At 44.6% G+C, this 27959-nt stretch overlaps 2 protein-coding genes across 2 annotated transcripts; one reads left to right on the top strand and one right to left on the bottom strand.

The window, feature by feature from the left end:
• The first annotated feature begins 2537 nt into the window (after positions 1 to 2537).
• LOC135701647 (probable peptidyl-tRNA hydrolase 2) lies at positions 2538 to 3283 on the top strand. Its single transcript, XM_065222501.1, has 3 exons — positions 2538 to 2554; positions 2651 to 2801; positions 2866 to 3283. Exons 2-3 carry the CDS (start codon positions 2652 to 2654, stop codon positions 3235 to 3237), a joined length of 522 nt encoding a protein of 173 aa, XP_065078573.1. The 5' UTR covers positions 2538 to 2554; position 2651; the 3' UTR covers positions 3238 to 3283.
• A 77-nt stretch (positions 3284 to 3360) lies between these two features.
• Positions 3361 to 26455, bottom strand: LOC135701623 (transcription initiation factor TFIID subunit 1-like). The gene is made up of 8 exons (XM_065222462.1): positions 25909 to 26455; positions 23009 to 25847; positions 22301 to 22859; positions 20796 to 22240; positions 20638 to 20736; positions 20380 to 20566; positions 4196 to 4600; positions 3361 to 3991 (listed from the first exon to the last, which is right to left on the bottom strand). Exons 1-8 carry the CDS (start codon positions 26073 to 26075, stop codon positions 3414 to 3416), a joined length of 6279 nt encoding a protein of 2092 aa, XP_065078534.1. The 5' UTR covers positions 26076 to 26455; the 3' UTR covers positions 3361 to 3413.
• Between the last annotated feature and the right edge of the window lie 1504 nt (positions 26456 to 27959).

Here is a 27959-nt window from a genome sequence, read left to right as displayed (position 1 = left end):
GGGAAAATCATTACTTAGTTGAGCGACATTGCCACCGGCTGGCCACTTGCTTGCCCTGAACTGAAAGTGGTGGTACAACCATAGAGGTAACTCTAAGACCACTGGGTCCCGAAGAAAATCATTATTATTTTTGGCTCACTCAGTACCAGAACAACGGTTCCAAGCAGTCCCAAGCTATTTCACTCACCCCTGCATGTTCTGCATGAATCCACACACCCCTGATGTTATCTGTCAAACTTTCATAGCGAATCAAAACAAACATAGTGTAGTAATAGAATTTCAACTAGAATAGGGTACGTTAATCGTTTGCTTGGGACCAATAGGCTACTAAAGTGGTGAGCCAATTTAAAATCGTTAGTTTCGTATTGATTGTTGGTAGAACTACGTGGTCTTGTTTAATAAATCTTACTTGTTAACTGCAGCAGGAGCTTATGATTTTTTTTTTAATAAACACCGTTTGGTGAGACCGGATGGAATTCCACTTTGAAATCTGTGTTAGGGAAATCGCTTGTCGCAGGCAATCGGTGATTATTTTAATTATCATAGCAACAGTTGCACATTCGTGCAATTTTCAATAGTAACATTTTGAATAATTATGAAGTCTTAAATTTAACAGAAAAAATCCTATCGATTGGCGTATAAAGATTTAAAATCCATCATCACTGGATCAAAATCAGACTACTTTCATACCGCGACCGACTTTGGTTTTGGAAATTGCAACTCCAATGTTGCCTTAAAGTACATGGTATGTTAGATTTACACATATCTAGAAAGAGCTGGAATTAGGAGTAACAGCTTTTGTAAACAATGACTTCTCTCGATGATTTTTAGGAATTCAAGGCACGTCCACGCAAACCAACAGTACCATCGGGTAGAGTAAGTCTTACCCTACCTGATGGTGATGTTGATTTGCTTGGGCGAGCCTTGACTTTCAAGACATCCTTGAAGTCAGTCATTGTTTACAAAAGCTGATATGCCCTAAATCCAGCTATATCTTGAAATGGGAACTAACATCCGATTGATGACCTTAACATATGTCCAAAAATACTCTTTTACAAATTTATGGTGTTCCTGCAAAAGACCGTTTTGTCGTGATGGTTGCGTAATGCTGAGCTATTAGGGTGTAAAACACAGATGAGGCTGGAGAGCTGCATGTTGTTTGAAATGAAAGTGACGCGCTTGGCATAGATGGCTCACATCGACTGACGATCAATAGCGGTGCGGTTTTTTCCTCCTTATATGGATGCTCATGTGGGCTACACCTCGCTGCTTGCAACGGTTGAGGCCAGCCTTGATTCGTGCAATTTTCAATAGGGACATTTTGAAATATTATAAAGTCTTCAATTTAACAGTAGGAATTTTTCTGATCTATTGGTGAAAAAATAATTGAAATTGGTGCAGGGGCAGCTGAGCTATTATCGCTCAAAATCTTTCGAAATTTTGTTACATGTTCCATTTTCGGTCTTCACAAAGTGTACCCTCATATAGAAATCACAGACGTAGTTCTACGTCAAAAGCACTCCAGAATACAACATTCATAATTTTTGAGTGCGGATGAATTCTTCAATACAATCGATGTAAATATTTACATTATTTGACAAATCTCAGGTAATCATGACAGCATGTGGTCTCTTTTCTTCATTCATATTGTTTTCAATAATCAAACGTCATGATTATCTGGGTTTTGTCATAAAAGGTAAATATTTACTTTGTTTGTACCAAAGAATATCATTTCTCGATGAACATTTCAAATGGTCCTATCTGCTTTGATCGATTCTCTTCATCGACTTTCTCTTTTGATATCCTCGCCTACGCAAATGCATTTGGTACTATTTTTGCCACACAGTTTGATAGCAGAAGTTCTTATCTTGTGCTTAGAACGTTGAACACAGCAGGGAATGCTTTTGAAGTTGAGTTATTAATGGAAGAGAAAGTCGATGAAGAGAATCGGTCAATGCAGATAGGACCTTTTGAATTTTTTATCTAGATTTCATTTATAGGGGAAATGTAGGTAATGTCGGCCTACATGTCCCTAATTTGGGCCCATCGCTAAAAGTCTGCTATTTATCAATTTTATCTAGATGAACGCGTTATTGGGATGTTAGTAATGGATATTTTTGGTTGCTATTGAAAATTTAGTTGATGGCTGAATTTATGTATGGGCCCAAATTAGGGACACTTAGGCCGACATTACCTGCATTTCCCCTAGTATCGATTTTACTCCTTTTTGGATTTCGAGTGTAGCTCCTATTGAAATATTTCATAGATTCGACCTCTCGTGTTGCTCGTGTTCGACAGCTAAAACAGAATCCATCTCCTCAATATGCGAAAATTTAACCGAGGCCATGTAATGTAAACAGGTGTGCCAGTATGAATTTGTTGTTTCTTTCATTCTCCCGCTGTTTAAACGGTTCACGGAGTGTGACGTCTCTCGATCATCCATTTAAACAGCGAAGGAACAAAAGAGATAATAAATTCTCTGGACCTCACCTGTTTAGGCACATTGGAAGCGGATAGCGCTTCATAAATTTTTATGCTGCATTGTTTATATCAGGTTATAATCACGTTTTTCGCAATCATCACTATTTTTACAGAATTGACCGCTAACAATTTGTTAAACATTACGTATTGTGATTATTCCATATTCTAGGATGCTGAATACCCATATTGTCAGTGCTGTGGCCGTTGTGGTGTCCTTTCTCGCCGGATACAGATTCGGCAACAAGATCACTGGCAAGGATGCCGGTAAAGGCGGTGGTGATGCGTCGAAGACCACAGCATCCAAAAAGGAGGAGGAAAATGTAAGTCCAATATCCTCTACTGGCAATAATTGAAAACTAACTTGACGTTCTTCTACGGTTCAAGATTTTCTCAGACTTTGGCGGCGAGTACAAAATGATCCTGGTGGTCAGGAACGATCTCAAAATGGGCAAGGGAAAAATCGCAGCCCAGTGTGGCCATGCGGCTGTGGGCGCTTTCGAGGGAGCATTGAAAAAGACACCGTCCGTGTTGCGAAAGTGGCAGCACACCGGTCAGGCCAAGATTGCCGTCAAGGTCGAGAACGAACAGCAGCTAATGGAGGTCTATCGCACCGCCAAGGCAAACAATCTGAACTGCTGCCTGATCCGCGATGCCGGCAGGACTCAGATTGAACCGAACAGCAAAACCGTGCTGGCGATCGGACCAGCACCCAATCAGGTGATCGATATGATTACGGGTCATCTGAAGCTGCTGTAAGCGGAAGGCGCGATTGATCAGTGTATTTCGAATATAATGCCAAACGAAGACCTGTCTCGTTCAAATTGAAAGAAAAAGACCAAAGTTTATTTGTTGGTAGACGTAGAACTTTATCAACGGCTTATAAAACATGAAGGTTAAGTAGCTAGATATATATATTAGTACTAAAAACTAGTTTAGAACCAGAGACCTCCTCCATCGTCATTATCATCATTCTCGTTTGCGTTGCTAAATATATCCATTTGCAAATTATTCTGTTCGTCATCACTATCGGAGATAGCCAGATCCTTATGCAGCGACTGCAGAGGTGGCAGGACCGACGGTTGTTCCGCTTGTTCTTGCTGTTGGCCTTCCACTGCCAGGATCTGTTGGTCTTCAAATTGCGATGGTTGCTGCTGGAACTGTTGAAAATTTGGATCGAAGGCGCTTCCTTGCTGATACGTAAACTGGCTAGGGTTTGCTCCAGTTTGCCCCGTACTTTCCGTGCCCAGCTGCCGGTTAGACATGCCGAGAAAATCACTCGGATCGTAGTTAGGGTCGATCTCCATTGATTCTTCCGCAGTTTGATAAAACTGGGACTGCGCGCCACTGAGTTGGACCATAGCTTCTGCTGCCTGTTGGCTATCTCCTTCCTGTGGTGGCATCATAGACGAATTCGATTGAGCATTCGACTGGTCAAGAGTAACCGATACCCCTTCATTGTCGCTCATGGTGACTTCTTCGAACTCTTCGTCATCGGTCGAATACTGGCCACCTATGTATATATCAGAGGAAGATGTCAAGAATTAGCCTATGGGGTTCAGTCTACTACTACCGAGCGAGACAAACGAGATGAAATCCGAATAGACAACATCATGAAACGGTGCGCTTGCTATTCTACGGATGAATTCATGCAGCAGATCTACAGGAAATTCGAACTTCTACTCTAAGAAAACTACATCTACCCCTTCGAACTTACCTTGCTTGATTCGCCCAAAAAGCCCCGAATCCCCAAGGAATCTTCCACCTCTGGTAGTAGTGCTATCTCGCCAGAACGAATTGTTAGTACCCGTTAGCTTGGTCCCATCCACCGCCGACGTGCCCGCATTGACCATCCAGTTCATTTCGAAGGCCGAAGCAGACGGATCGGTAGCCAGTAGCGGTGTGGAAGAACTCGACGGTATGCCTTCATACCCGCCGAGGTCCCGCCCAGGTCCACCGCTGCCGTAGCCTCCGGAACCGCCGGGGCCGCCACGCACATTGTGGCTGCTGCTGTGAGTGGTTGTGGTGCTGTCCATGTCGTCGTGTTCCTTCCGCGGGCGACCGCGGGAACGCTTGAGCAGCATCCTGTTCATCATCTGTGACATCATCATGCCAGGAAATTCTAGGTAGTAGTAGGACAATACGGCGAGATAGTGAGGATAGATTGGTTTTCATTGGTCTTGTGCATTCGACGAAGAAGAAGAAGTAGAAGCACTCACACGCACAGGCAAGACATATGGAAATCACTGTTTGGTGCTGGTTTAGTTCAAGCTGGACACGTTTCGAGGGTTAGATGTAGGACAGGCACATGTTAGAGACGCTAGCTAAGGGGAAAGGCAGATGCTTGATGATGGATGTGTTTTAAACATTATACAAACAGAATACCATAGTTACCCGGTCCGGAAGCAGCTTAACCCTTTCCTTCAAATATAGTCAAGATTCCTATAGAACGGTTAATAGGGACCGCACAATAGGAACCGGTATTAACGAATACACATAGCATATGGGATTAGAGCTAATTGGGGACCAGAAAATGTTGTGAGTTGTGACCAGAAAATGAAAACTGGGGACCACGGGATGGTTCACCGGAAATTCCGGAACATCCGTAAAAGTGGTCAATTTATGAAACTGATCCTAGAGCTCCGTTTTTTTTCGAAACCGCTAATATACGTCTTATTACAAATAATTCGGTGTTTCGACTGTAATTTGGACTCTGGAGACTACAGGATGGTCCACTGGAAGATCCGGAGCATCCGCAAAAGTGGTCAATTCATGAAACTGATCATAGAGCTCCGCGAATTTTTCGAAACCACTCATAGACCACAGACAAACAGACGTAACTCTTTGAAAAGGTTTTTCTTGAAAACATAATATCCCAAAACATAGTACCTCAGTAGCGACATCTCTCGGACTTTTCGCGGAAAACAAGCTTGCACGCTAACTGGCAAACAATATTGCATAAAAGTTCTATAGAATGTATAGAAACGTCAAAGTGATTCGATGCCAGCGCTGCGGCGAGTAGTTCGCGGAACTTATAATATTCAAATCAACCGTTAAATGCGTAAACGATGATTCACAATGAAGATTACGTCTGTTTGTCTGTGCATAGACGTTTAATCAAAATCAATTTGGAGTTGTGATCGGAATATAGACCCTAGAGTCACCCCGATGGTTCACCGCAAAATCTGGAACATCCGTAAAAGTAGTAAATGAATGGAACTGATCCTAAACATCCGCAGTTTTTTCGAAACTTCTCATAGAAGTCTTGTTTATTTCTTGTTTATTTGTTTATTTGTTCTTCGTCTTCGACAGTGTCGTACAGACTAGTTTAACTTATGCTATGTTTTTAATCCTATTTTTAAAACAATTTTTGGACACATTAAAATCAAACAAATCACTAACATTGTTGAAAGCTCTGAGGCAAGAACTGAGCGGGTTGTTATGACCATAACATGTTCTATGTGCGGGAACTGCGATAAGTGCTGAGTACCGCAGCTGACGCTGTGGAACGTTCAGTGATACTTGCAGGAGAAGATCCGAACAGTCGACGTTATTCTGGACGATATCGAATATAACCAGCCGCTGCAATTTCAGCCGTCTTGCCGATAGCAGTTCCAGATCAATTAGTTGACATCGTTCTGGATATGCAGGTAGATGGACAGGATCATTCCACGGTAGGTGCCGAAGAGCAAAGCGAATGAATGATTTCGGCACACGTTCGATGCGGATCACCTGAGATGTATGGTACGGTGCCCAAATGGGAGCAGCATATTCCAGGATACTTCGCACTAAAGCACAGAACAAGGCTTTTAATGTGTGCACGTCGGTGAATTGAGATGCATTGCGGCGAATGAACCCAAGAACGGAGAAGGCTTTGGCAGTAACGGTGGATATATGTTCGTTGAATCGAAGCTTACAATCCATGATAACTCCTAAATCACGGATAGACTGCACACGTTCCAGCGGAGCAGTGTCAATATTGTAAAGATGATTGATGGGAATCCAACAACGACTAAAAGTGATCACCTTGCACTTATTGATGTTCACGCACATTCCATTTTCCTTGCACCATCGTGAAAGGGCATCGATGTCAATCTGCAGAGCAACACAGTCCAAAACAGACTTGATGACTCTGAAGATTTTGAGGTCGTCGGCAAAAAACAACTTTCCAGAAGATATTTGCAGGCACAAGTCATTGATGAAGAGCACAAAGATCAATGGACCTAACACACTCCCTTGTGGAACTCCAGATGGAATGTAGAAGGTCCTGGATCGTGCTGAGTTCACCTGGACGAATGCTTTCCTACCAGTCAGGTAAGACATTAGCCAGTCGGCTATCCAATCGGGAAAACCCATATGTCTCAGCTTTTCCACGGCATAGCTATGCGGAACAGTATCAAATGCTTTCGAAAAATCAATGTATACAGAGTCCACTTGATTCCGGCTTTCAATCTCACGAAACAAAACGTTGGTGTAGCATAATAAGTTGGTTGATGCAGAGCGATGGGGAACGAATCCATGCTGGTATTCCGAAATTATCGGTTTTGCTGCAGACAGTAAGACCTCGTGGACCAAGGATTCAAAGAGCTTTCCCAGGCAACAGAGAATCGAGATCCCGCGGTAATTTTCAACGTGCCGCACGCTACCCGATTTGTGGATGGGAATCATTTTGGCAGTTTTCCATAAACCTGGGAATGTTTTTTCATTTAACGATCGATTGAACAGTATCGTCAAAGGTTTAACTATAGACTCGGCGCAATTCTTCAGCAGTGTTGGAGTTAAACCGTCGACTCCGGCTCCTTTCGACGCATCTAGTTTGGCTAACGCTCTCAACACTTCCTCACGAGAAAAATTGAAAAAAGGAAGGTGGATATCATGGGATGGCACATTTTGAAAACAACCCGGGTGAGGTTGGGGCGACTCCGCATTAAACACACTTTGAAAGAAGGTCGAAAAAAGATTAGCTGCCTCTTCAGAAGAGCAGGCCAAAGCGTCACCATACTTGACATTGTCCGGAACACGATTGCTTGCCCTTTGTTGCTTCACGAACCTCCAGAACATTGATGGGTTTTGTTTCAAATTCGATTGCAGCCTCTGCATGTATTCATGGTAGCTTGATGCTACGAGCTCTTTGTAGGACAGTTCCACAAGGTGAAGCGATTCTCGGTTTTCAATGGTTTTGTTAGCGAAGAATCGTTTACGTGCTTTACGCAGTCTGTTGCGCAGGTTTCTTAACTCAATGGACCACCAGGGCTTCCTGTTGGCTCCACTAATAGCAGGGCGGCGTCGAGAGACCTTCAAGTGGAGAATTTCGTAAAGCTTGTCGTAAAACAGAAGAACAATATCATCGACAGAGTGCCCCTGAAGAAGCTGCTCCCAGTCAACCGATGAAAATTCTGCATTGAGAGATTCGAAGTCGCAGCGCCTAAGATCCAGATCAATAGAGTCCGACTGAGCGTTTGCTGGAACGTGCACACATCTATGTACATCAACTTGAAGTTCTAACGGCGGATGGTGAGGATCGATAGGCAAGAGTGGTAAAACAGGATGCGATATTTCAAAATCGTCAGGAGCGTTCGTAAAAGCCAGATCGAGTAGCCTGCCATTCGGGTTTGAGATTGAGTTTAGTTGAACCAAACCACATGTAGAAATGGATTCGGTAAGTACGAGTTCTTGTTCGCTGGAGGCATTCGCAGGCAGGTATCCATTGACATCTTCATCGAAGGTCCATTGCAGCTGAGGGAGATTGTAATCCCCAAGAAGTAAGACTATGTCGCTGGCCGCCGATCGATCAGCAACATACTGAACAGCGGAAGAGTGGGTGGAATATAACGCAGGATCAGAATTCGGACGAAGGTAAATACCGAAAATGTGCAGAGACCGGTTTGGTAGTTTCACGCACACAGCGACTTGCTCAAGCTGTCTACAGTCGGTTAAAGATACCTCGGTACAGTGCAGACTCAATTTTACTGCAACGAGCACACCCCCGCCTCTCGACAAGTTGCTTGTTGATTCACTACGATCACATCGAAACAGCGAGTAATCCGATGTTAGCTCCGCATCGATTATATCGGGCCGGAGCCACGTTTCGGTGAGAACGACCACATCGTAATCGCAGCTGGATAATCCTAACTTCAAGTCAGATGTTTTCGTTCGTAGACCTCTGACGTTTTGGTAATAAACCGACAGAAATCGATGTCTTGATGGGGTTCCACTACTGCCCCCACAGTCGTCGAACGAGGTCACGCAACGCTGGTGCACTAGAAAGTGAATGATCATCAGGGAGCGAGCAGGTTGTTAAGCTTGAGTACTTGCCGGTGTTCACTGTTTGGAAGACCCCCTCTCCACTCCCGACAACGGGACCGAGACTCTGATGGCAGGATACTAAGTTGATACGGGATGCAAACTGGACCATGTCGGGAGGATCGGGGGCTTCCATGATGCTGTATAGCGGGCGTCTCGGTGTCGAAGTGTAGTTGGTTTGTGTCGATGAAGTAGTTGATGCAGTATTAGCAGTCTCGGTTTCGATCTCGTCATTGGTGTTTGAACAAACAGAAGTCACAGTGCTATAAGTCGAAGGTACATCAGGCGAAGCATAAGTCGATAGTGGAAAGTACTTGCCTGATAATTCCGGTTGGAAGACCCCCTCCCCTACCCTAACAGGCCCGGGACGACTCGGTTGGCAGGATGCAGGAATGGGCACGACTGTTTCAGGTGGCTTGGGGGCTTCCATTAGGCTATCGACGTTGCATCCCGGGATCAGCCAGTAGGAGACGGGTTGACGGGCTTTCGAAATTTTTGGGAACCGTTGAACTCTCGAAACATGATACCTTCCGGCCACGTTGAAGGGTCCAGCGCTTGGGATTTCAATCCGGGGTCCAAACCAATTTTGAAGGAAATAAACGTTAGGTTCGATACGTCTTTTCCTTTGGGTACTAGTTTGACTATGTCAGGATTTTCACTGAGATTCAGGTTTGCCTTCACCATCCCCAGAACTGACTCGTTTGCCACGTCAGGCCTGATTCGTGACAGGTAAAGCCAGAATTTCTTCGGCTCCGAGTACGTTGGGACGCATACGACATCCTGGCACGATGCTAATCATAATAAATGTGAAGTTATGACCAGAATTTGGTCACTGGAACCCTCGAGGGGGTCCACTAAAACATCCGGAACATCCGTAAAAGTGGTCAATTTATGAAACTGATCCTAGAGCTCCGCGTTTTTTTTTTCAAAACCACTCATAGAGGTAATATCAAAATTAATTTAAAGTTGTGACCAGAATATAGACCCTGGTGACCACGGAATGGTCCGTCGGAAGATCTGGAACATCCACTCATTGGCGTCTTATCAGAATGAATTTGGAGTTATGACCAGAAAATTGACCCTGGGGTGCACAATGGTCCCAAAGCCGTATTTATGAAGACAAAAATATTACCACCCAAACCATCACATTTAGGTATATGGTGTCTTGAGGAAAGTTTCTTCATATTTGTTTGGCCAATCTTTCTATGTTAGTGAAATTGGGCAGGTCCATAACATTGGTGAATTAAAATACAAACTTTTTTATTATTTGAGATAGACCAATGCAGTGTTTTAAAAAGTTGTAGAACAATCAATTTGAAGGAACTTTGCTGTAGCATCAAATTTCGATCTCTTATGGTTCATGAGTTATGATTATTTTAAAAGAGCAGGTTAAGGAAAACTGAAAACTGAAAATCGGCTTTCTTTAAATATCTTTTTATACCAAGGGGTAGGTCACTCCGCACACCAATCTTGGGTAATATTTTTTTGTCAGTGTGCCGATTGTGCCGGACATAGAGCAAGCTGCGATTGTTTGTTAAATACCAATCCCGGCAGCCCGGTATTTCTGACACCTTAAATTTTTTTTGTTTGAAATCGCAAGGATAAATCGGATTGAAGATGACGTGGGAAGTGGCGGGTGTGCGAAATTTTGGTGTTTTGTGTTCATAGGATTATAAAAGTCCTGTATTTTAGGGTTTGATAATGCCCTCAAAGGTAGACCAGAAACCCAGTCTTTCGTGATGCGAAAAGCAACGATCTATCAGCGGCCGAAACAAGTGGGGAACATTGTTGGAGACCGACTATAGAGGATGATGAATAGACTTCTGTAGTTTGTTTTGTGTGAGTTGCAGCATTATTTGAATTAAGGGTACTAATGGGGTCTGATAAATTGCCTCTTTCTCTTGAGCCCACTCTAGAACCTACATTTCGTATTTAGATCTATAAGTGAACTGCTGGTCTGAGTTCCTCTGGTATATTCAATAAGAGGATGTTCCAGAAATAAACAGCCACACAGCACGTAATGTTGCGAACAACTTCAATGACAGCTGTCCAGCAGTGATTCCATTTAATTTAAAACATCCAATGCCTACGACATTGTGCCGATGGATGTGCCCAAGTTGTGCCGAATCTAATTTCGACACAATGTGCTGAATGACTTGCCCCTTGTTTTAAACGTTTATTTCTCGTTTTTTGTTCTGCCGTACCTCCGTCAGTTTTACCGCTGTCAGTATGCTCAAAAGTGTCATATTGTCCAAAAATGTCGAAATCATGTGAACTACAGTGCATCTATATGTGGTTGACAGGGTTTCAATGCATTAGGCCTAAAGTAGAATCCATAGGCCGAGTTTAGGGTCAAGAAGCAGTGTTAGATTTTTAACAATATTTCTACAATTCGTCAAATCTCACGGTACGTGATTTTGTGATTTTTCGTAAGCGAATTAAACACATTTTGACTTTAAATTTGTTAATTTGTGAGCTGAAATTTAGTGTTCATAAAGTTATCATTTAGTGATATATCGTGTTTTGCCTGTGTTTGCCTTGAGTGGCTCGATTGAACATGAATCTAATCTCCAAAATATACAACGCAGATTCAGTTCCATTGCTCGGTGTCGATTTTCATTGCCTCCCGGGAGCCCGTTGATAATGTGTCCGTCGCGAGTGTTGGTAGTGATTCGGTGGCCGACGTTGCCGTGAATCAGCAAGTTTTCCGTTTACAAAAGTGCTCTGCTGCTGGTCTCTCGCCACTGTCGGAGATTGCGAGCAATATGAAAGATGCCTCGCTGGATACGCCCAAGACTGGACGGGTGGCAGTTGGTGGCCGCGAACTATTCCTGGGGAAAGCACTACACGCGAACCTCCTCCCAGATGACCATGACAACGCAAGAAAATTTGTGTTCGTTAAAGGAAGTATTACGACAAAGGTCCATCACGAAATGAGATGAAAAGCTTAGAGAAAATCAAAATTACGGAACCCATGGATTGGAGGATCAAATTAACATGGTGAGACCAGTCCAAATATATGTTACAAGAATATTTTCGAATCTGAAAGCGTGTATGTTAGACCAATGTCCATTTGATAAAGGTGATGCATACATGCGGGGCTTATTGTGAGTGAAAGTAACCTCGGAATGGGCGTGACATTCTGAAATGGGTTGCTGGATCTGGACTAAAGCTGTTTACAATGACCATAAAGGCGACATTGTAGAGAGAGTTTTTCCATAATAACACCACCGACAAACCGACATGAATGACCAGACCATACAAAGTACCAAATTTCTGATCAAAGCACAAAACTGACATCTGCCGCCGTGTTCGCGAAAAATGTGTATCCTAGCTAAGAACACGCACACAAAATGTATGAGGTGGTTCGTGTCTAATCTATTCCGGGCGAATTATTTTTATCTAGATAACAAATAATTCTTCAATGCACGATGTGCTTACATCATTGACAAATCTCAGGTGATCATGACATTTTGATCTTTGAACACAACTCGAATGAAAAAACAGACCTAGGCTGTGTTCTATTTGGTGAATTTTCACTTAAATTTGACACTTTGAAAATAAATTATAATGTTCGAAAATCTCTCTGTTGTTGATCTTCCGAGTTTCGAAAAGGTGTTTGTCAAAATTGATTCAAAATTGATTGATTCTTATTCGTGGTGAGTAGCAGGTTTGTTGTGTGAACACTAACATTTCGTATATCCATTTAAACATGAAGAAATAAATAGAATAAATTAAAATAAGCGTTACACAAAAAAAATAAATAAAATGAGCTTCTAAAACAAATAACTTTCAGTGATTATCTTTTGTTACACCCGTATGTTTCATTAACATTGTTCCCCACCAACTTGAAGTTTCAAGAAACAGATGCCTATCTGTTTTATGTTCAGTATTTTATTTACTGTACATCATTTCCGCATTCGCCCTATTCAGAGAACACTTCTGAAATTTGTAAGTTTGACAGAACCACCAGCACCAAATTTTCGGGGTACACTGGAAATGAACTGGACTTGTCAAGTTGCCCCCGGGTTGAACTGTCATACAGAAGCAATGAGTACACGCAGAAAAATGGATTTTTGTTTCAGGGCCTAATGTATTTTGTTATTGATTCAAACATATTCCCAGACAACAAGAAGTCGTATAACAATGTACAGACAGTATCGTAAATTGCTACAGTATAAGTCAAAATCGCATATAAGAATGGCATACCTCGCATTATGTTTAAGTTAAATCGTATAGAATGCAAATTTCCGACCTATATGCGATGACTTATTTTTCCGTCGTACTGTATCACAAATTAAATCGGATTACATCGTAAGACTTTTCAAACTGAATTTGTTATTACAGATTAAATCGTATATGATGTTAAATCAACTCGTTTAAAATTAAATTAAAATATGCACGTATATGGCCTCCACTTTTGTACGTATAAGCCATTTATTTGCATTCTATACGAATTGTTTGTTTGTATATATGTTTATATATCACGAAAACAATTCTGAATATACGTGCATTCTGGTTATCTGGGTTGTATCACTATTTCAACAAAACATGTTTTTGAATCAACAAAATGGTTTTTAGAATCAACAAACAGATTATTGACTCTACAACCGGTTTGTTGATTCAAAAATATTTTTCTTTGAATTAACCGAATAATATATTTAAAACAATATCAAAATTATATTAGGCCCTGAGTCAAAAATATATCCATTTGAACATAACCATTTCTCTGCGTGTATATACAGGTGTGGCACAAGAGGGTATCTGTTGGTATTAGTGGCAAAAAAGAGGTAAACAATCGGTGATGACGAAAAACTCCTAAAAAATTTACATGAAAAAAGTGGAGTTTGACGTCACGGAAGGTATACTTCACAAACACTATGACATATTTGCACTACACGAACACGCTCCTTCAATGTTACTCAAAAGTGAGTAAAAATCTACTCTCTTTCGGTAAAAGTGGAACTACTCTAAAGTGAGTAAACCTATAGTTACTCACTTTTGAGTAATGCTAGCATTTGTCAAAATCAGAGTAACTTGCACTCAGTTCTGATATGCGGTAAACAGCATATCTGAGTAAATGTTACTCAGTTCATGTAAAATTGGCCGTTTTTCAAAATGAGTAATAAATTGTTTTGATATTAATAATATTTATATGAAAAATCAAAACGATAGAACAAATAATTTTATTAAAAAACAAAAGAATCTGCATTTCAATTATGTCCACGACGTCCGAGTATCATCCCATCACATTTTCTAGATAACCCTCTTGTTCCTGTTCCAATTCCGGAGGATGGTTCATAATGATGGGCCGCTTCAATGTTTTGAACCGGGTGTGTAAAGATCCACATTTGGAGTATTGGAACGGTAAATCAGCACTGCTGGTATTGAAATAATGATCATGTTGATTGTGGGATTTTAGTTCTGCTACATATCCTGGAACAAATCTTTGATACACGGGGAGATGGCCACCAAAACCTTCTAAAAGGATTTAATTAGGTGCTTTAATTTTCAAGTGCTTCATTTTCTTACCTTTTTAACTTAGAGAACGAATCCTAACCAGCAGCCACTTGATCCATTCCTTTCTCCTAAATTTTCAAACATGAATGGGAAATAGGAAGTTCCATCACCGACGAGATTTTTCACTTTTGTCCAAGCTTTTGTCACAAGCATTTGACATAAGCACAGTGAATAAAATTTGTGCAGGATTACTCAAAAGTGACCGCACGATTCCGGTTTCATTCGCCACTACGCCCTAGACGTCCGTGGGGGAGCTAACACTGGACGAAGAAATCGTTTTTCCATTGCGAGGCAAACCGGCAACCCATTAGTCACCGGTAGGGTAACCATCGGCTATAAACACAATCAGGGCAGGCAGCACCGGTCGGAGTCTGGGTCCCGAGTATTTCCTGGCACGAGGCAGAACGCTGACGTTACTCAACAACGTTGGCCAACAACAAACGTGCGGCGAGAAGTTGCCTTGCTGTTGCAGTGGCGGACGCGAGTGGAACTGGCAACTCGTTAATCAGAACCGGCACGACAAACGATATCAGGACAGGCGGTATCGATCGGAACCATTTGGCCGAGAGCAAACGAGCGGTTGGAAGTAGTTTTGCCAATTGCAGTTGCGGATACGAGAGCAACCGGCAACCCGTTAATCACAACCGATAAGGGGAAATACCGATCGGAAGCGTGGTCCCGAGGATTCGTTGGCGCGCTTCAGAACGCCACCGCCATGCAGTGGCCAACCGATAGCAAACTGGAAGCAAGTCCAGTCAACCAGGACCGATATCACGAGGAAACGACCCCACGACGGGTTAGTTACATTGTGCCCTTTTTGGTTGACGGATGTTACCCTTCAGGGCGTTTTTTTTTAGTGGCTCGTTCAAGTTTTTTGCTTCATCCACTTCCCTCTGCAAAGCATCAGCACCGATTAAGGAGTGAGCGGCTTTGGGCGGACACGAACGACGCACGGCTACGCCAACGGCCTCCATGCGTGTGGAACAGCGTTCAGCGAAGCACAGTCAACATTTGAGAGTTTGGAGGACACCACCTAACGCGCTACGAACAGCTTGCATTGGTCGCAATTTTTGGTTTCGGCGAGCGAGGAGCTAGTGCGTAGGAGCGTACGAACGGGCAGAGCTCGTGAAGAAATCGGCAGTCCGTTAGGTCACGTCTACGGTACCGTGAGTAATAAAGTTGAGCTAGACAGATTGGACTAGTTGGAAAGAACAGGCAGTAGGCCGCATAGGTGATAGGCACAATGAGAGCATAAATGTACACAATGTAAGGGACCAATGCAATGGGGGGCACAAAATATAAGCTATAAAATGATAATTTGTGTACCTTTGAAGATTTGTTGGTGCAATTGGCCTTAGTGTTTGAGTCTTAGTCCGCCCCATGGTAGTTCTGCTCTACCGCTACCGGAGAACATGTAACACAGAATGGTAGTGAACCCAGCCAAATGCTCCGCTATTACGTTCTCACGAAAACAACAACGGTGCCGAGAGAATGAATCTGTTCAACGTCGCTTTCTTCGTTTTGCGTTGCGTAGATTGCCTTGGATTGATTCGTTTCGATTACCCAGTTACGAAAGCCGTTGTCAACTTATCGACCTAGAAGAGACACAAGCAGAGCCCTAACCGTGGCCGATTTTTCGCCGGCAGCAGTAACTGACTATAAGATATGTTTTTTATGTTATGACCATGCTTGTATGTATTTTTTTAACAATAGTTGACAAGGTTAACATCATTGGGGCTTCATCCAGCCTGTTGATGTAAAACAACACATAACAAACCGCTATGTACCCCTTGGTCATCAACTTCTCGAACACACCAAATTTTAAACCAAGAAGCGATCTTAAAAGGTAATCGCCTGCAACAAATTATGACGTGTTCTCAGAGGAAAATTGTATTTTATGATGGCCTGAAAAAACAACTGGTTTATATTTTTTTGGATTTTGCGTTGTGAATTGGAGCGCTGTAGACCAGAACGCACTGCCTGTCGCATTATGGGAGACCTCGAACCACTCGATCCAGTCACGCTAGCTGTTTGCCGCCATCAAAGCCGTTCTATTTCCTGCCATCAGAGTCATTCTGGCCCTGCGGTCGAGTTCGGTGGTGAGGTCTCCCAAGCATCGTCGTCAGGCAAGTATGCATACATTAGTTACAGTCATTTGCCTGATCAGTTTCCGTGTTCCAGTGCAACGCTTCATGATGTTTACACGATTTCCAAGAATAATGCTGCTACCTTTATTGCTTCTGGACCACCACCATCACCACCGAGACGCATCGTGGATAGCACTGTGGAAGCCCCTGATTTCTCTGCCTCAGTCGCGCTTATTCCAGCCAGCGCTCTGCATAGTCGTCTCGGCCCTGAGTGTAGATGTAGGTCGGGGGTCTTCCAACCAGCTATTACTGGCAAGTATATTGACGATTCAGCTTCTCCTTTGCCTGATACCGCTTCAACTTCTAGCTGTGTTTCCGGTTCTGCGATCTCCACACTAGCCACATCATGTCCATGCATCCGTCCTGCCAACTACCAGCAGGTTTATGCCGCCACCTGCTCTTCCTCGAATCCGGGACACCCTAAAACAGGCACTGAGGAAGCTTCCGAACCTCCCGACCCAGTCGCGCTTGCTGCAGACATCCGCCATCGTCATCGTCCCGGTCCTGTGGTCGGTGATGGTATCGGGGGCTTCCGGCCTGCAACCTCAGGCGAGCATGTTAGTGATTCCGAACTTTCGGTACCTGATGTCCTTTCGATTTCTAGTGCCCGTGATTGCTCCTCGAATGGTCTCCGGATTTACTACCAAAACGTGCGTGGGCTGAGGACTAAAATCGACTCGTTTTTCCTGGCTGTTGCGGAGGCCGAATATGATTTGATTGTGCTGACGGAAACGTGGCTGGACGACCGAATTTACTCATCGCAACTTTTCGGGTCACTCTATTCCGTCTTTAGAACCGACCGGTCTGCCCTAAACAGTCAAAAATCGCGCGGTGGCGGAGTCCTGATTGCAGTATCTACTAGACTAGCCAGCTACGTAAGTACGTCACCCATTTCCAGTCAACTGGAACAGCTGTGGATTGTCGTAGAACTTCCACAAAGCAAGCTTAGTGTAGGCGCAATCTACCTGCCTCCCGACCGCAAAAACGACTGCACGATCATCCGTGAGCATGTGGAATCGTTAGGGTCAATTTCGTCACAATTAAGTCCCTGCTCTCCCGCTTTCGTATTTGGTGACTACAATCAAGCTGGTCTGCAGTGGCGCTTTACAGACAGTGGCACACCATTAATTGATCCACTGCTTTCGCATATGCCGGTTGCTTGCTGTGCTCTTTTGGACGGCTTTAACTTTTACGGGTTCACACAAGTGAATACTTTTCCGAACCGAAATGGACGTTTGCTAGATCTTGTCCTGGCAAATGATTCCGCACTACCGGGCACTTCTGTTTCCTTGCCGGTCGAGCCACTGATTGATCTAGATGCCGATCATCCCGCTCTCGTCGTGTCATTTAGTTTACCTGCGCCGATTCTTTTTACGCCGTCATCTGAGTGCTACTCTTTGGACTTTCGCCGGGCCGATTATGTTGCATTGAACAATGCGCTTGCGGAAATTGATTGGCAATTTATCGAAACTGCCACTAGCGTGAATGATGCAGTGGATTTTTTCAGTGCTGCACTGGAAGATGCTATTTTCCGCATTGTCCCAGCTCGACGACCTCCGCTAAAGCCTGCATGGTCTAACCCACGCCTACGCGTGCTAAAACGTCAACGCTCTGCCGCCCTCCGAAAGTATTGTAACTCTCGCTCGCCGTACTACAAACGACTGTTCAATTTTGCGAGTCGTAGTTATCGAAATTACAATCGTTTTCTCTATAATCGACACGTGAGACGCACGGAAGCGAACCTTCGCACGAATCCGAAAAGTTTTTGGTCGTTTGTCAACTCAAAACGGAAGGAATCCGGGTTGCCTTGTTCCATGTTTCTCGGGAATGACTCGGCTAATAGTGAAAGAGAAAAATGCGACTTGTTTGCTCGTCATTTCAAGCAAGTGTTCAACGATTTCTCCGCTTCGCCAACACAAGTGCTGGATGCTGCTGTTGGGATGCCACGTGATGTGTTTAGTTTCGTTATTCCGGGCATTTCAGGAGACATGGTGATAGCCGCAACACGCAAACTGAAGCTCTCGTTCGCCTCCGGACCTGACGGCATTCCGTCATCAGTTCTAAAACGTTGTGTAGCCAATCTCTGCCTTCCACTTGCGAGGCTATTCAATCTCTCGGCACAGCAATGTGAGTTCCCCTGCCGCTGGAAACTTTCTTATCTGTTTCCAGTGCACAAAAAAGGAGATAAACGGAATGTCATAAATTATCGTGGAATCACCTCTCTGTGTGCCTGCTCAAAACTGTTCGAGATTATCATAAATGGTGCTCTGTTCGCACGCTGCAAAAATTATATCGATACAGAACAACACGGTTTCTACCCGAAGCGCTCCGTGTCCACGAACCTGGTGCAGTTCACTTCTAACTGTCTGCGATGCATGGATTCAGGATGGCAAGTCGATACTGCGTATATGGATCTAAAAGCTGCATTTGACACGGTGGACCATAATATCCTGCTGGCCAAGCTGGAGATACTTGGCATCTCGTCAACTGCTGTGGATTGGTTCAGATCTTACTTGGTGAATCGCTATGTACATGTCAAGATTGGCGCGTCGGAATCGGATGTTTTCTCAAACAACTCGGGAGTCCCGCAAGGCAGTACCCTAGGACCGCTACTATTTTCGATCTTTTTAAACGATGTCGCCTTGCTGATACCATCAGGATGCCGCGTTTTCTATGCAGACGATACGAAAATCTACAAAATTATTAAAAGCCTCTCGGACTGCTGGGATCTCCAGAATATGTTAGGTATTTTTGCTGACTGGTGCTCAAGAAATTTGATGAGTTAAGCATAGAAAAATGTAACATTATTTCCTATCACCGAAAAATCGAACCAATCATGTTTGACTATGTTCTCTACGGACGCTGTCTTGCTCGTGTAGAGCACATAAAGGATCTCGGCGTTACCTTGGACTGCAGACTCACTTTCAGAATCCCCTACAATGACATCATCTCCAGAGCTAATCGACAATTGGGCTTTATTTTCAAAATTGCCGACGAGTTTCGTGACCCGCTATGTCTCAGGTCACTTTACTGCTCGCTTGTGCGATCCTTATTGGAGTCAAGTTCAGTTGTTTGGTACCCTTTCCATGCTAGCTGGATCACTAGAATTGAATCCGTTCAACGCAAGTTTGTGAGATATGCTCTTCGTTTCCTCAACTGGCGTGACCCAACGAACTTGCCACCGTACGAGGAGCGTTGCCGTCTCCTGGGAATCGAACCATTAGAGGTGAGACGGACGGTCGCTCAAGCTATGTTCGCTGGAAAGCTGCTTACAGGTGACATTGACTGCCCAACACTGCTGTCACAGCTAAATATGTATGCCCCTGAGAGGTCTCTTCGTCAACGCGACTTTCTGTTTTTGGAACCACGGAGCCGGAATTATACACAACACGAGCCAATTCGAGCAATCAGCCGGCAATTCAACAACTTTTTTTATATGTTCGACTTCAATGTATCAGCTGACGTGTTTCGTCATCGGCTACTTGGCCTTTTCCGTACCGTTGACCGTAACTGTTTAAGTTTTATTCATTTAGACAGTAATTGTCAGTTGAATTTTTCAATAAACAAACAACAATATGCAGATGATACGGATACTGGTAAAAGATCGGTTCCATGTAACAAAGCCGGAAATATTTATGAGAAAGCACAGAATAAAGAGGACCGCGAGCGAACTAACAGTACCGACAAATGAACGTTTGAATCTTTGTTTGCAAAAGCAGATACGTCCGTTTGAAAACTCTCTTCTGAGTTTCCGCCTTCTAACCCATCCCAACTAATTAGAAAACTATTAATCAACCAATCCAAATATGATCTCGCAAGCGATCAGCATGCATTTCGCGACAAGCATTAAACACCTAAGTCAGAAAGCTGATGTGCATTAGCCAATTACCAATAATATCCACAAACACCGTAAAACCCATCCTCCACCTACCTTCTTCGTGCTGCATCTTCCGTGGCCTGCCGCGAGCCTTCTTCCCATCTAGGTTCGGTTTCATCAACCCACTGGGACCGGGCCGACTGGATGTCATCGAGCCGGCCGACGAAGGCCGTTCCAAATTGCTGGCATCTTCGTCGCCAAAGTCCCGATCCGGCGAGGTGTCACGAGATCCGTGGAAATACTACAGGTAAAGGAAGGAGTCATAATTTGTAGAACTATTGCGAAATTATCCCCGCATCGCAACTGCAATACCTTGCCATCCCGTTCGTCGTCTTCCCAGTCGATGTCTTCATTGCGGGCACGTTCCTGAACCAGGGCAATGTTCTTCTCCAACTGAGCCATGTTGTCCATCTGCGATAAAAAAAAATCGTTGCATTTTTAGATTTCCACAAAACATCAAAATTCCCTACCGCATCCAGTGCCTGTTTGACGACTTCCACCATGTGCCTTGCCTGCCTGGTGAAGTTTGCCTCCGAACCGTTGTACGTCTCGCAGTTGTCAGCGATCAGATGAATGTCCTGCAGAAAATCGACTCTCGAATGATACTTGTGCGTTGCCACCTTCTTTGAAATCTTTTCCAGGTCCATCGGCTTCCGAATGATCGTATAGTAATCCTTCACTAACCGCTTGTTGACCGGCTTCAAAAACGGCCAACTCTCCGGCATCGCCTTCAGCGGACCGTTCACGTACTCCCCAAGCATGTAGGACAGGGCCACCTGATCGTCATCATCCAGCAGCGGGTTGATACTCTTCTCCAGCCGAGTCAAGCGCTCCTCCTTTTCCTGCATGCGATCCTTGCACTTCTGAAGCATCCGTTGCGCTGCGATCGTTAGCGAACTTTTCGGTCCATTGTAGAGCGAGGAATTTTCAACGATTTGATTAATGTCGGCGATGAACTCCTCTCGGGTTTGATACTTTTTCTGACGGATATTCTCGCGGATGGTCTGCAGATCCATCGGTCGCTGAATGATTTTGTGATAGTCCACGACCTGCTTGGCGTTCACTGGGAACATGAATGGAGCCACGTCCGGCATGTCCCGTAGTTCATTCAGAATCTGTTCCAGTAGCGAAGACAGCACGACAACCGGATCCGTTCGCCTACGGTTCGCAGTTTTGTTGTGCCTCTTCAAATAATCACAATTGGAATCACCTCCGACGCGACGCCGTTTCTTGCTGACCGCTTCCTTGGGAACCTTCAACAGCAGCGTTCTTCTCTTCACATCTTCGTGCCGTTTCAATAGCTTGCCACTTAACTTTACCTTCGTTCCGTCAACATTTACCAAATCTTCATCATCTGCATTCAGTTCCTTCTCGATTTCCTCTTCCTGTTCTTCGGTCATTGCCACGTTCAACGACGGTGTCGGAACCGTTCCCGTGTACAGCGGACATGCTTTGTTCGTTCTCATATGTCCAACTTGACCGCAGGCACCACATTTCAACTTCAGATCCGGCTTCAGTTTGACCTTCTTGCGAGACGAAGGACTCTGTTCCTTGGTGTGGCTTTCCTTTGGCGTCGAAGAATGTGCACTGGATTTGGAACTACCCGGAGTTATCCGGTCACCAAGACTGATGGGCGTTCCTACCGAATGCTGTTGATGCTGCTGATTCATCATTCCGATTTTCTGTTGGTTACGCTTGATTCGTCGCAGCTGCTCCTGAATACGACGCTTTTCACGTTTCATCTCCTCCTTCTGCGCCTCGTCCAGGGTGGCAAACTGTCGGATAAATGCCTCATCCTTGGTGGTACGAATCTTGGTGTAGGCTTCAATGACTGGCGCTCGGCGGACGATTTCCACACGGGTGTACTCTCGGCCTTCCGAATTTTTGAATGTTCGAGTGATTTTCAGGATTTTTGCTAAAGAAGAAAGTTAATTCAGTCGCTACAAATAACGGTTCTCATAGTTGGGAAACTTACTGGTGGGAGTTTGTTGAAGATCCTTCATATCGTCGTCCTTCTTTTTACCTCTATTGGAGCTACCCTGCTCCTCCATGATTTTCCTCAGCAGGTCCTGGCGTTCCTGTTCCTCCCGCTCCAGCGACAGCTGCGTGGAAGTTTTCTTGTTGGCCAGCATGTTCTCCAAATTCTTACCCAACTCTTCCAGATCCGACTCCTCCGATGCCGTCGACTCGCCTTCGTCGGTGGACAGTATTTCCGACGAGGCCAGCACCCTGTTCTGCAGATCGAAGATACGCTGGCACTCTTCCTTGTAGCGTTCCTGGTGTTCGGCAATCGAGAACCGATTGCCGCGGGAAAACTTATCCATTCCCTCCTCGCCGGCTTTGGCCTTCTCGGTCGAAAGGGTACGCACGACGTCGATGACTTCCCACCGGGAGAGTTTCTTGATTTCCTCTTCCGGTACCTGGAACTTGCGCAGCAGCGCTTTGGCGTTGTTCAGGGACAGTCGACGCAAATCGGCGTCCGTACCGGTGACGGTACGTTTCGGCTGGCTTTCAATTTCTTCTTTATTTTGCTGCTGCAATGACATAGAAAGTAAGTAAATTATTGCAACATAATAAAATTGGACGACTAATGAAAGGTTCCAATTTTGAGACAGAAGCTGACTTTTGGGTAGTCGACAACTATGGTAAAATCATAGCCCATACCCCGCCTCAAGACACTTACCGTTGGTTTGTTTGGCATCCGCACGTACGAGAACCCCTCGCCACATCCGGTCGGATCGGCCGGCCCGTTCAGCTGCAGAATACACTTGCCCCGCATGGCCTGAATGTAGGCTCGGGTCGTATTCCACGGTGCCACCTTCACCTCGTCGTCCATCTTCAGCTGCATCTCCTCGTCGTCGTCTTCCTGCTGGGCAAAGATGAACTTCTCGCCATAACCGGCATCCTTCAGCCGCTGCTCGGCGGCAATCATGCTAAAGTACGCGCAACACTGTTCCGGCGAGACCATCGCTCGAATTTCCTCCTCCGAAGGCAGCCGGAATTCCGGTTTGATAACCCAAAAGTTCGAATCCATACCGGTACGTTTGAAATCGGCACACTGCTTCAACCGCTTACGGATGCTGCTCTCCGAATGGGCCGGGAAGGCTTTCTTGATGTCGTCCATGCGGATTTTACGCGGGTTGTCTCTGCTCTTCCAGAACAGACGGTAGATGAAGACCTGGAGGAAGTCGCGAACGAAATTGTTGGCCCTTTTCGAATTCGGACCGGGCACTTCGTACAGCGGACATTCTTGACCGGCGGTGAATATGGCGTCCACCTCTCGGATGTAGTAATTGCTACGAGTTCGGATGACCAGGAAGTCGGATTCCAGCATGTTTTGTGGGTAGATTGGGGCTCGGTACATGTTGTTTTCGACCACTTGGATGCAGTGACCCGGATGGAGGATTCCCAGAAATGGGGAAGTGTGAGCAAAGTGCAATTCACCATAACGGTACTCCGGGGGACCGGAATCTTTGGCAGCTTTGCGTTTGTAGTAGTTTTTGATCTTGGTGGCCATACCGACTTGGTTCATCAGGGGTGGATGTTCTTCGCAGAATTCCACGAGGACCAATTCGCCATCGCGACCGGAGAGGTCGTCCGGGGTGCGCATGAAAAAGACGTCACCACCACCGGAAGCAATTCGTTCCAGTTCTCGCTGTTTGGCCTTCTTTTTGATGTTCTTCAGTAGCGGTAGCACTGCTTGGGGATTGCCGGTAGCAAGTGCACCGTGAGAGTATTTTTTCATCGGAGGTCGATGGAACATTCGCAGCTTCATTGGACCCATATGGGTCGGGATGAAGGGAGCGCGCAACTCAACGACTGGGGTGGAATGTTGCAATAGGTTTCCTCCGCCCACTTTGAGCTTCAGTGTGGCTTCCGATGATTTGGCCATGTAAAAGACGTCGTTAGAGATATTGTAAGGGTCACGGTCAGGACTTTTCGGCGGCGGAGGAGGCGTATCTTCTGCAAGAACGTTAATGACACCGGCTTTTCCTAGGAGAATTTTGGACTTCTTAACGTGCGGGTGCGGGATTTTGACCTTAGGGGTAGGTCCCGTATTCCGGATGATTTTTGAAGGGTCAATATCATCTGGGATACCGAGAATGATGTTCTCGTCGTTGGGATCCAGAGTGAGGACTTTGGGTTTTGGAATTTTGCTGACTGCTTCAGCATCCCAAATGACTTCTTCCTCCCATTTGCTGTAGACCAGTTCTTCGTTTTCAACCGGGAAGATGCTGTACCACGTATCGTCGGTTTCCTCTAGCTGTTTGTTCTGGGCAGCGGCGATGATCATCTGGGCTTTGCTCATTTTCCCTTGACTGGAACTGCTGTGTTTTGATCCGGACACGGCTGGGGAAGGTGGAATACTCTTTCCCGGTTGGCTGAATGCACCTGCAGTTCGAGATCCACTGGACGGTAGCCAACCAGCTGCATTGATCTTTGAGTTAAGTTTCTGTAGCACCTTATGCTTAATGTCATTCCCATCCCACACCACGTCGTCTTCCCAGTGCAGCTGGGAGACCATCAGGAAAGCATCATCCGGTATTGGATCGCCTTTTATATCCATTTCCTCCCTTCTGTCCGTAGTTTTGAATCCATAGTTGAAGTCTTCTCCCGTTTCCGGAACGTCCAGCATATCGTACCAAACCTGGGCCGGTCCAAAACGCCAATCCGCCACCTTTGGCTTAGAATCGCCACCTTGGTCAGTGTCAGGTTTCTCTTCTTTCTCTTCTTCCCGAGTTAGACTCAGCAATCTATCTTCATCGTCCGACTCCCACTGATCCCTTGCTGGAACCGGAGCATAAACGCAATCATAGCCATGTCTTCGGCGAGGTTCATCGGAATCCGAGGTTGAATCCGAGCCGTCTTTCATCTTTAGCTTCTGAAGTTTCTTCCTCCGTCTACGACGGACGCTTCTCCAGATCTGCGGCAAACTAGAAATTTTTCCCGGTCCGAATAGTCTAGAAAACCGAAGAACCTTATCCGGGCGGAAGTCCGGAAACAATTCACGCACGTCTACGTCCACATATTTCGATGGCAACATTGCCGCCAGAGGAGTATCCAACTTTCGCTCTAACTTTGGCTTTTCCAAAGCATCCTCACTATCTGATTTCCCTTCTGCTCCACTGATCGGGGCGCTGGGCGGGGGCATCAACTGTTTATCATCCACACCATCTTCCTTCTCATCGTCTGCATCCCTACCGCCATCGGAATGTACCCCTTTGACATCCACCTTGCTAACCGGAATAGCCGCCTCAATATCATCATAGTCATCCTCTCCACCGGAACCTTTCTTCCCGTCGGAAGGCTCAATCGCTACCGGTAAATCCTCTGCCAGTTCATTAAAATCCGAAAAATCCACCGCATCTTCCGCTTTTATCTTATAATTTGCATTATCATCATCGTGATCGTCATACCGATGATCATCGCTGGACGAAGAATCATCACTATCGCTGTTCTCGAACGGTGGCTTCTCCGTTCCATCCGTTAGAACGTCCGCCAAAAATGACGACAGACCCATCCTGAAAAACAAATCACCAATAAATGTTTACCATTTTAGCCGTAACTAGTCATCCAACATACCTCGATAGCGAAGACAGGTGCTGCTTGGCTTCCTCGTCCAGAAAGTCATTCTCCAACCGGCCATGCTCGTCAACATTGCCAAACAGAAATCCCGCCAGATTGAGCTCTCCTTCGTTATCGTTATCATTGTCGGGATCATGATCGTTGTCACTATCGTTATCCATCATGATGCACTAAATCAAAATAAAAACAACAACACTACACCCACCCACTCACGAATGCCGCCGCCGCTGTTTACCAACAACAGCTGACCAACCGGTACCACGAACGGCGTCGACAACAAAAACAAAAGGCTTTTCCGAACGGTCCCAGCACTCGGTTTCGCTTCGGCTTTTTTTCGGATTCGGACGAGTAAAATTTGACAACCTTTTCGCCGACGGATCGAGGTTAGACTCGCCAAAAAGGCTTGAGAGAATCGAAGATTTCCGGGTGAATTTCACTTTTCCCCTGAAAATAGCACTTTCCCCATTTGCACGGGGTGTTCATCTACGCTTCTGAACCAATTTCGACGGAAATTATTCGGATTTACCGGGGTTTTCGAGTAAAAAACTGAACCGACGACATGACGCGAAGTTAAGCGATGGAAAAATTGTCTTGGTATGACAGCTCGAAACCGTGCGGTGACGCACACAAACAAAGTGAAAGGCCTTTTTTGAGGGTCAACCGAAAGCGGAGCAACACTATTGAGTAAAACTTTAATTTTTGATTATTACTGCTCTAGAATGAATTGTAATTTAATTTGAAAGTCTAATTTTCCCGTTATAGAAGACGTTGTATAATGAAAGCCTGCAAATAAAGCAAAAATTGATGATAATGCGATTAATATCAATAATGCTGAATTGTATTTTTTCGTCATTCATGGAAGCACCGCAGTAAACCTTGTGGCTGAAGATGGTTGACAGTGAACAAGTTCGAAAATTTTGGAAGTAAACAAATACACGAAAAAATAGAACACCTCAGTCTACAGCAAATTGAACCTACATAAGATTGTGATACACTCGAAAGATTTTCAAGTCTAATACACTCAGAAACGATTCATTTCTAAATAGTATAGAGTTCTCCAGATGCACAAAAGTGTGCGTGAGACCACGCGCTACCTTTTTAAGTAGTTGTGATATCGCGATACCTTTTTGTTTCTTCTTCTTCTTTATTTTTATGTATGGATGTTGGATTTTAGTGTTCGTGAGATTGCGCTTGGAGATCTCTATAAAAGCTACGCTAAATCGCAACTCTCCTGCACTGTACACAAACATCATCCTCTGATCGAATGAAACCTCAGACCATTCAAAACAAATCACCGAAATCGCTTTTTCGAATGATACCTGCAACGGATGACGGTTGTTTTGGAATCAGATGATTTTCCTCTAGAATACAGGATGAAAATTGTTATGAGAATGGATAGGGCCTTCAGTTGAAATGCGTAATGCTCTCTGCAGAATGACTGTCATACTAAATGGAAATGCATATGGTATTGGTTCAGCCCCATAACGCAAATCATTCAAAACGATGATGTTAATAATTCTATGGAATGTCATTTGCTGATCTGAGCTGACAAACGAGGTGGAAGCATATGCATCGCTATCAGAGCTGTTTCGAACATAGGTAAAGGATGAAAACCAATGTTTGACTAATTCGTGGTGGAGATTTCCTTCACCACGAAAAAATTTTGTATCCATAATGGAATGGCTTATTATGGCTATTCAGTATAGAAATGTAGATAATCAAATTATAAATCTAATTAAAAGCACTTGCATGTATTCTTAAATGTTTGTCCTCTGAGTGCCGTATGTTTTATAGCTAATTTTCAAATGAAAATCATCCTGTATTTGAATGACAGTCATATGGTTGTTCATCATCTGACGACGAATTCAACCATAAGAAAATCATCCGAAATTCGAATGCATATTGTTAAAGGGTGTAATCCCCTCTGCTACTCAGTGGATATATTTATCACAGGGTCGGAAGGAAGGAATGCGGTACACCACTCTCACTCATCAATCTAAGCTGTCAGAAGGAACTCACAACGATAGGGTGTAGTCCATAAACAGGGC

This window comes from Ochlerotatus camptorhynchus, unplaced genomic scaffold (assembly GCF_037179485.1).
Source record: "Ochlerotatus camptorhynchus isolate MF236.1 unplaced genomic scaffold, CSIRO-AGI_Acam_v1.1 ptg000170l, whole genome shotgun sequence".
Classification (NCBI taxonomy): domain Eukaryota; kingdom Metazoa; phylum Arthropoda; class Insecta; order Diptera; family Culicidae; genus Ochlerotatus; species Ochlerotatus camptorhynchus.
Note: the sequence above shows the minus strand (reverse complement) of the source record. Positions and strands in the feature narration are given on the sequence as shown.

Excerpts from the sequence above, each read along its gene's own strand:
- LOC135701647 (XM_065222501.1), top strand. The coding sequence starts at position 2,652 with ATGCTGAATACCCATATTGTCAGTGCTGTGGCCGTTGTGGTGTCCTTT. Across the intron at positions 2,802-2,865 it reads CCAAAAAGGAGGAGGAAAAT|ATTTTCTCAGACTTTGGCGG; the intron begins GTAAGTCCAATA and ends CTACGGTTCAAG.
- LOC135701623 (XM_065222462.1), bottom strand. The coding sequence starts at position 26,075 with ATGATGGATAACGATAGTGACAACGATCATGATCCCGACAATGATAAC. Across the intron at positions 22,241-22,300 it reads TCTTCAACAAACTCCCACCA|CAAAAATCCTGAAAATCACT; the intron begins GTAAGTTTCCCA and ends TTTCTTCTTTAG. Across the intron at positions 20,567-20,637 it reads ACGACGAACGGGATGGCAAG|TATTTCCACGGATCTCGTGA; the intron begins GTATTGCAGTTG and ends CTTTACCTGTAG.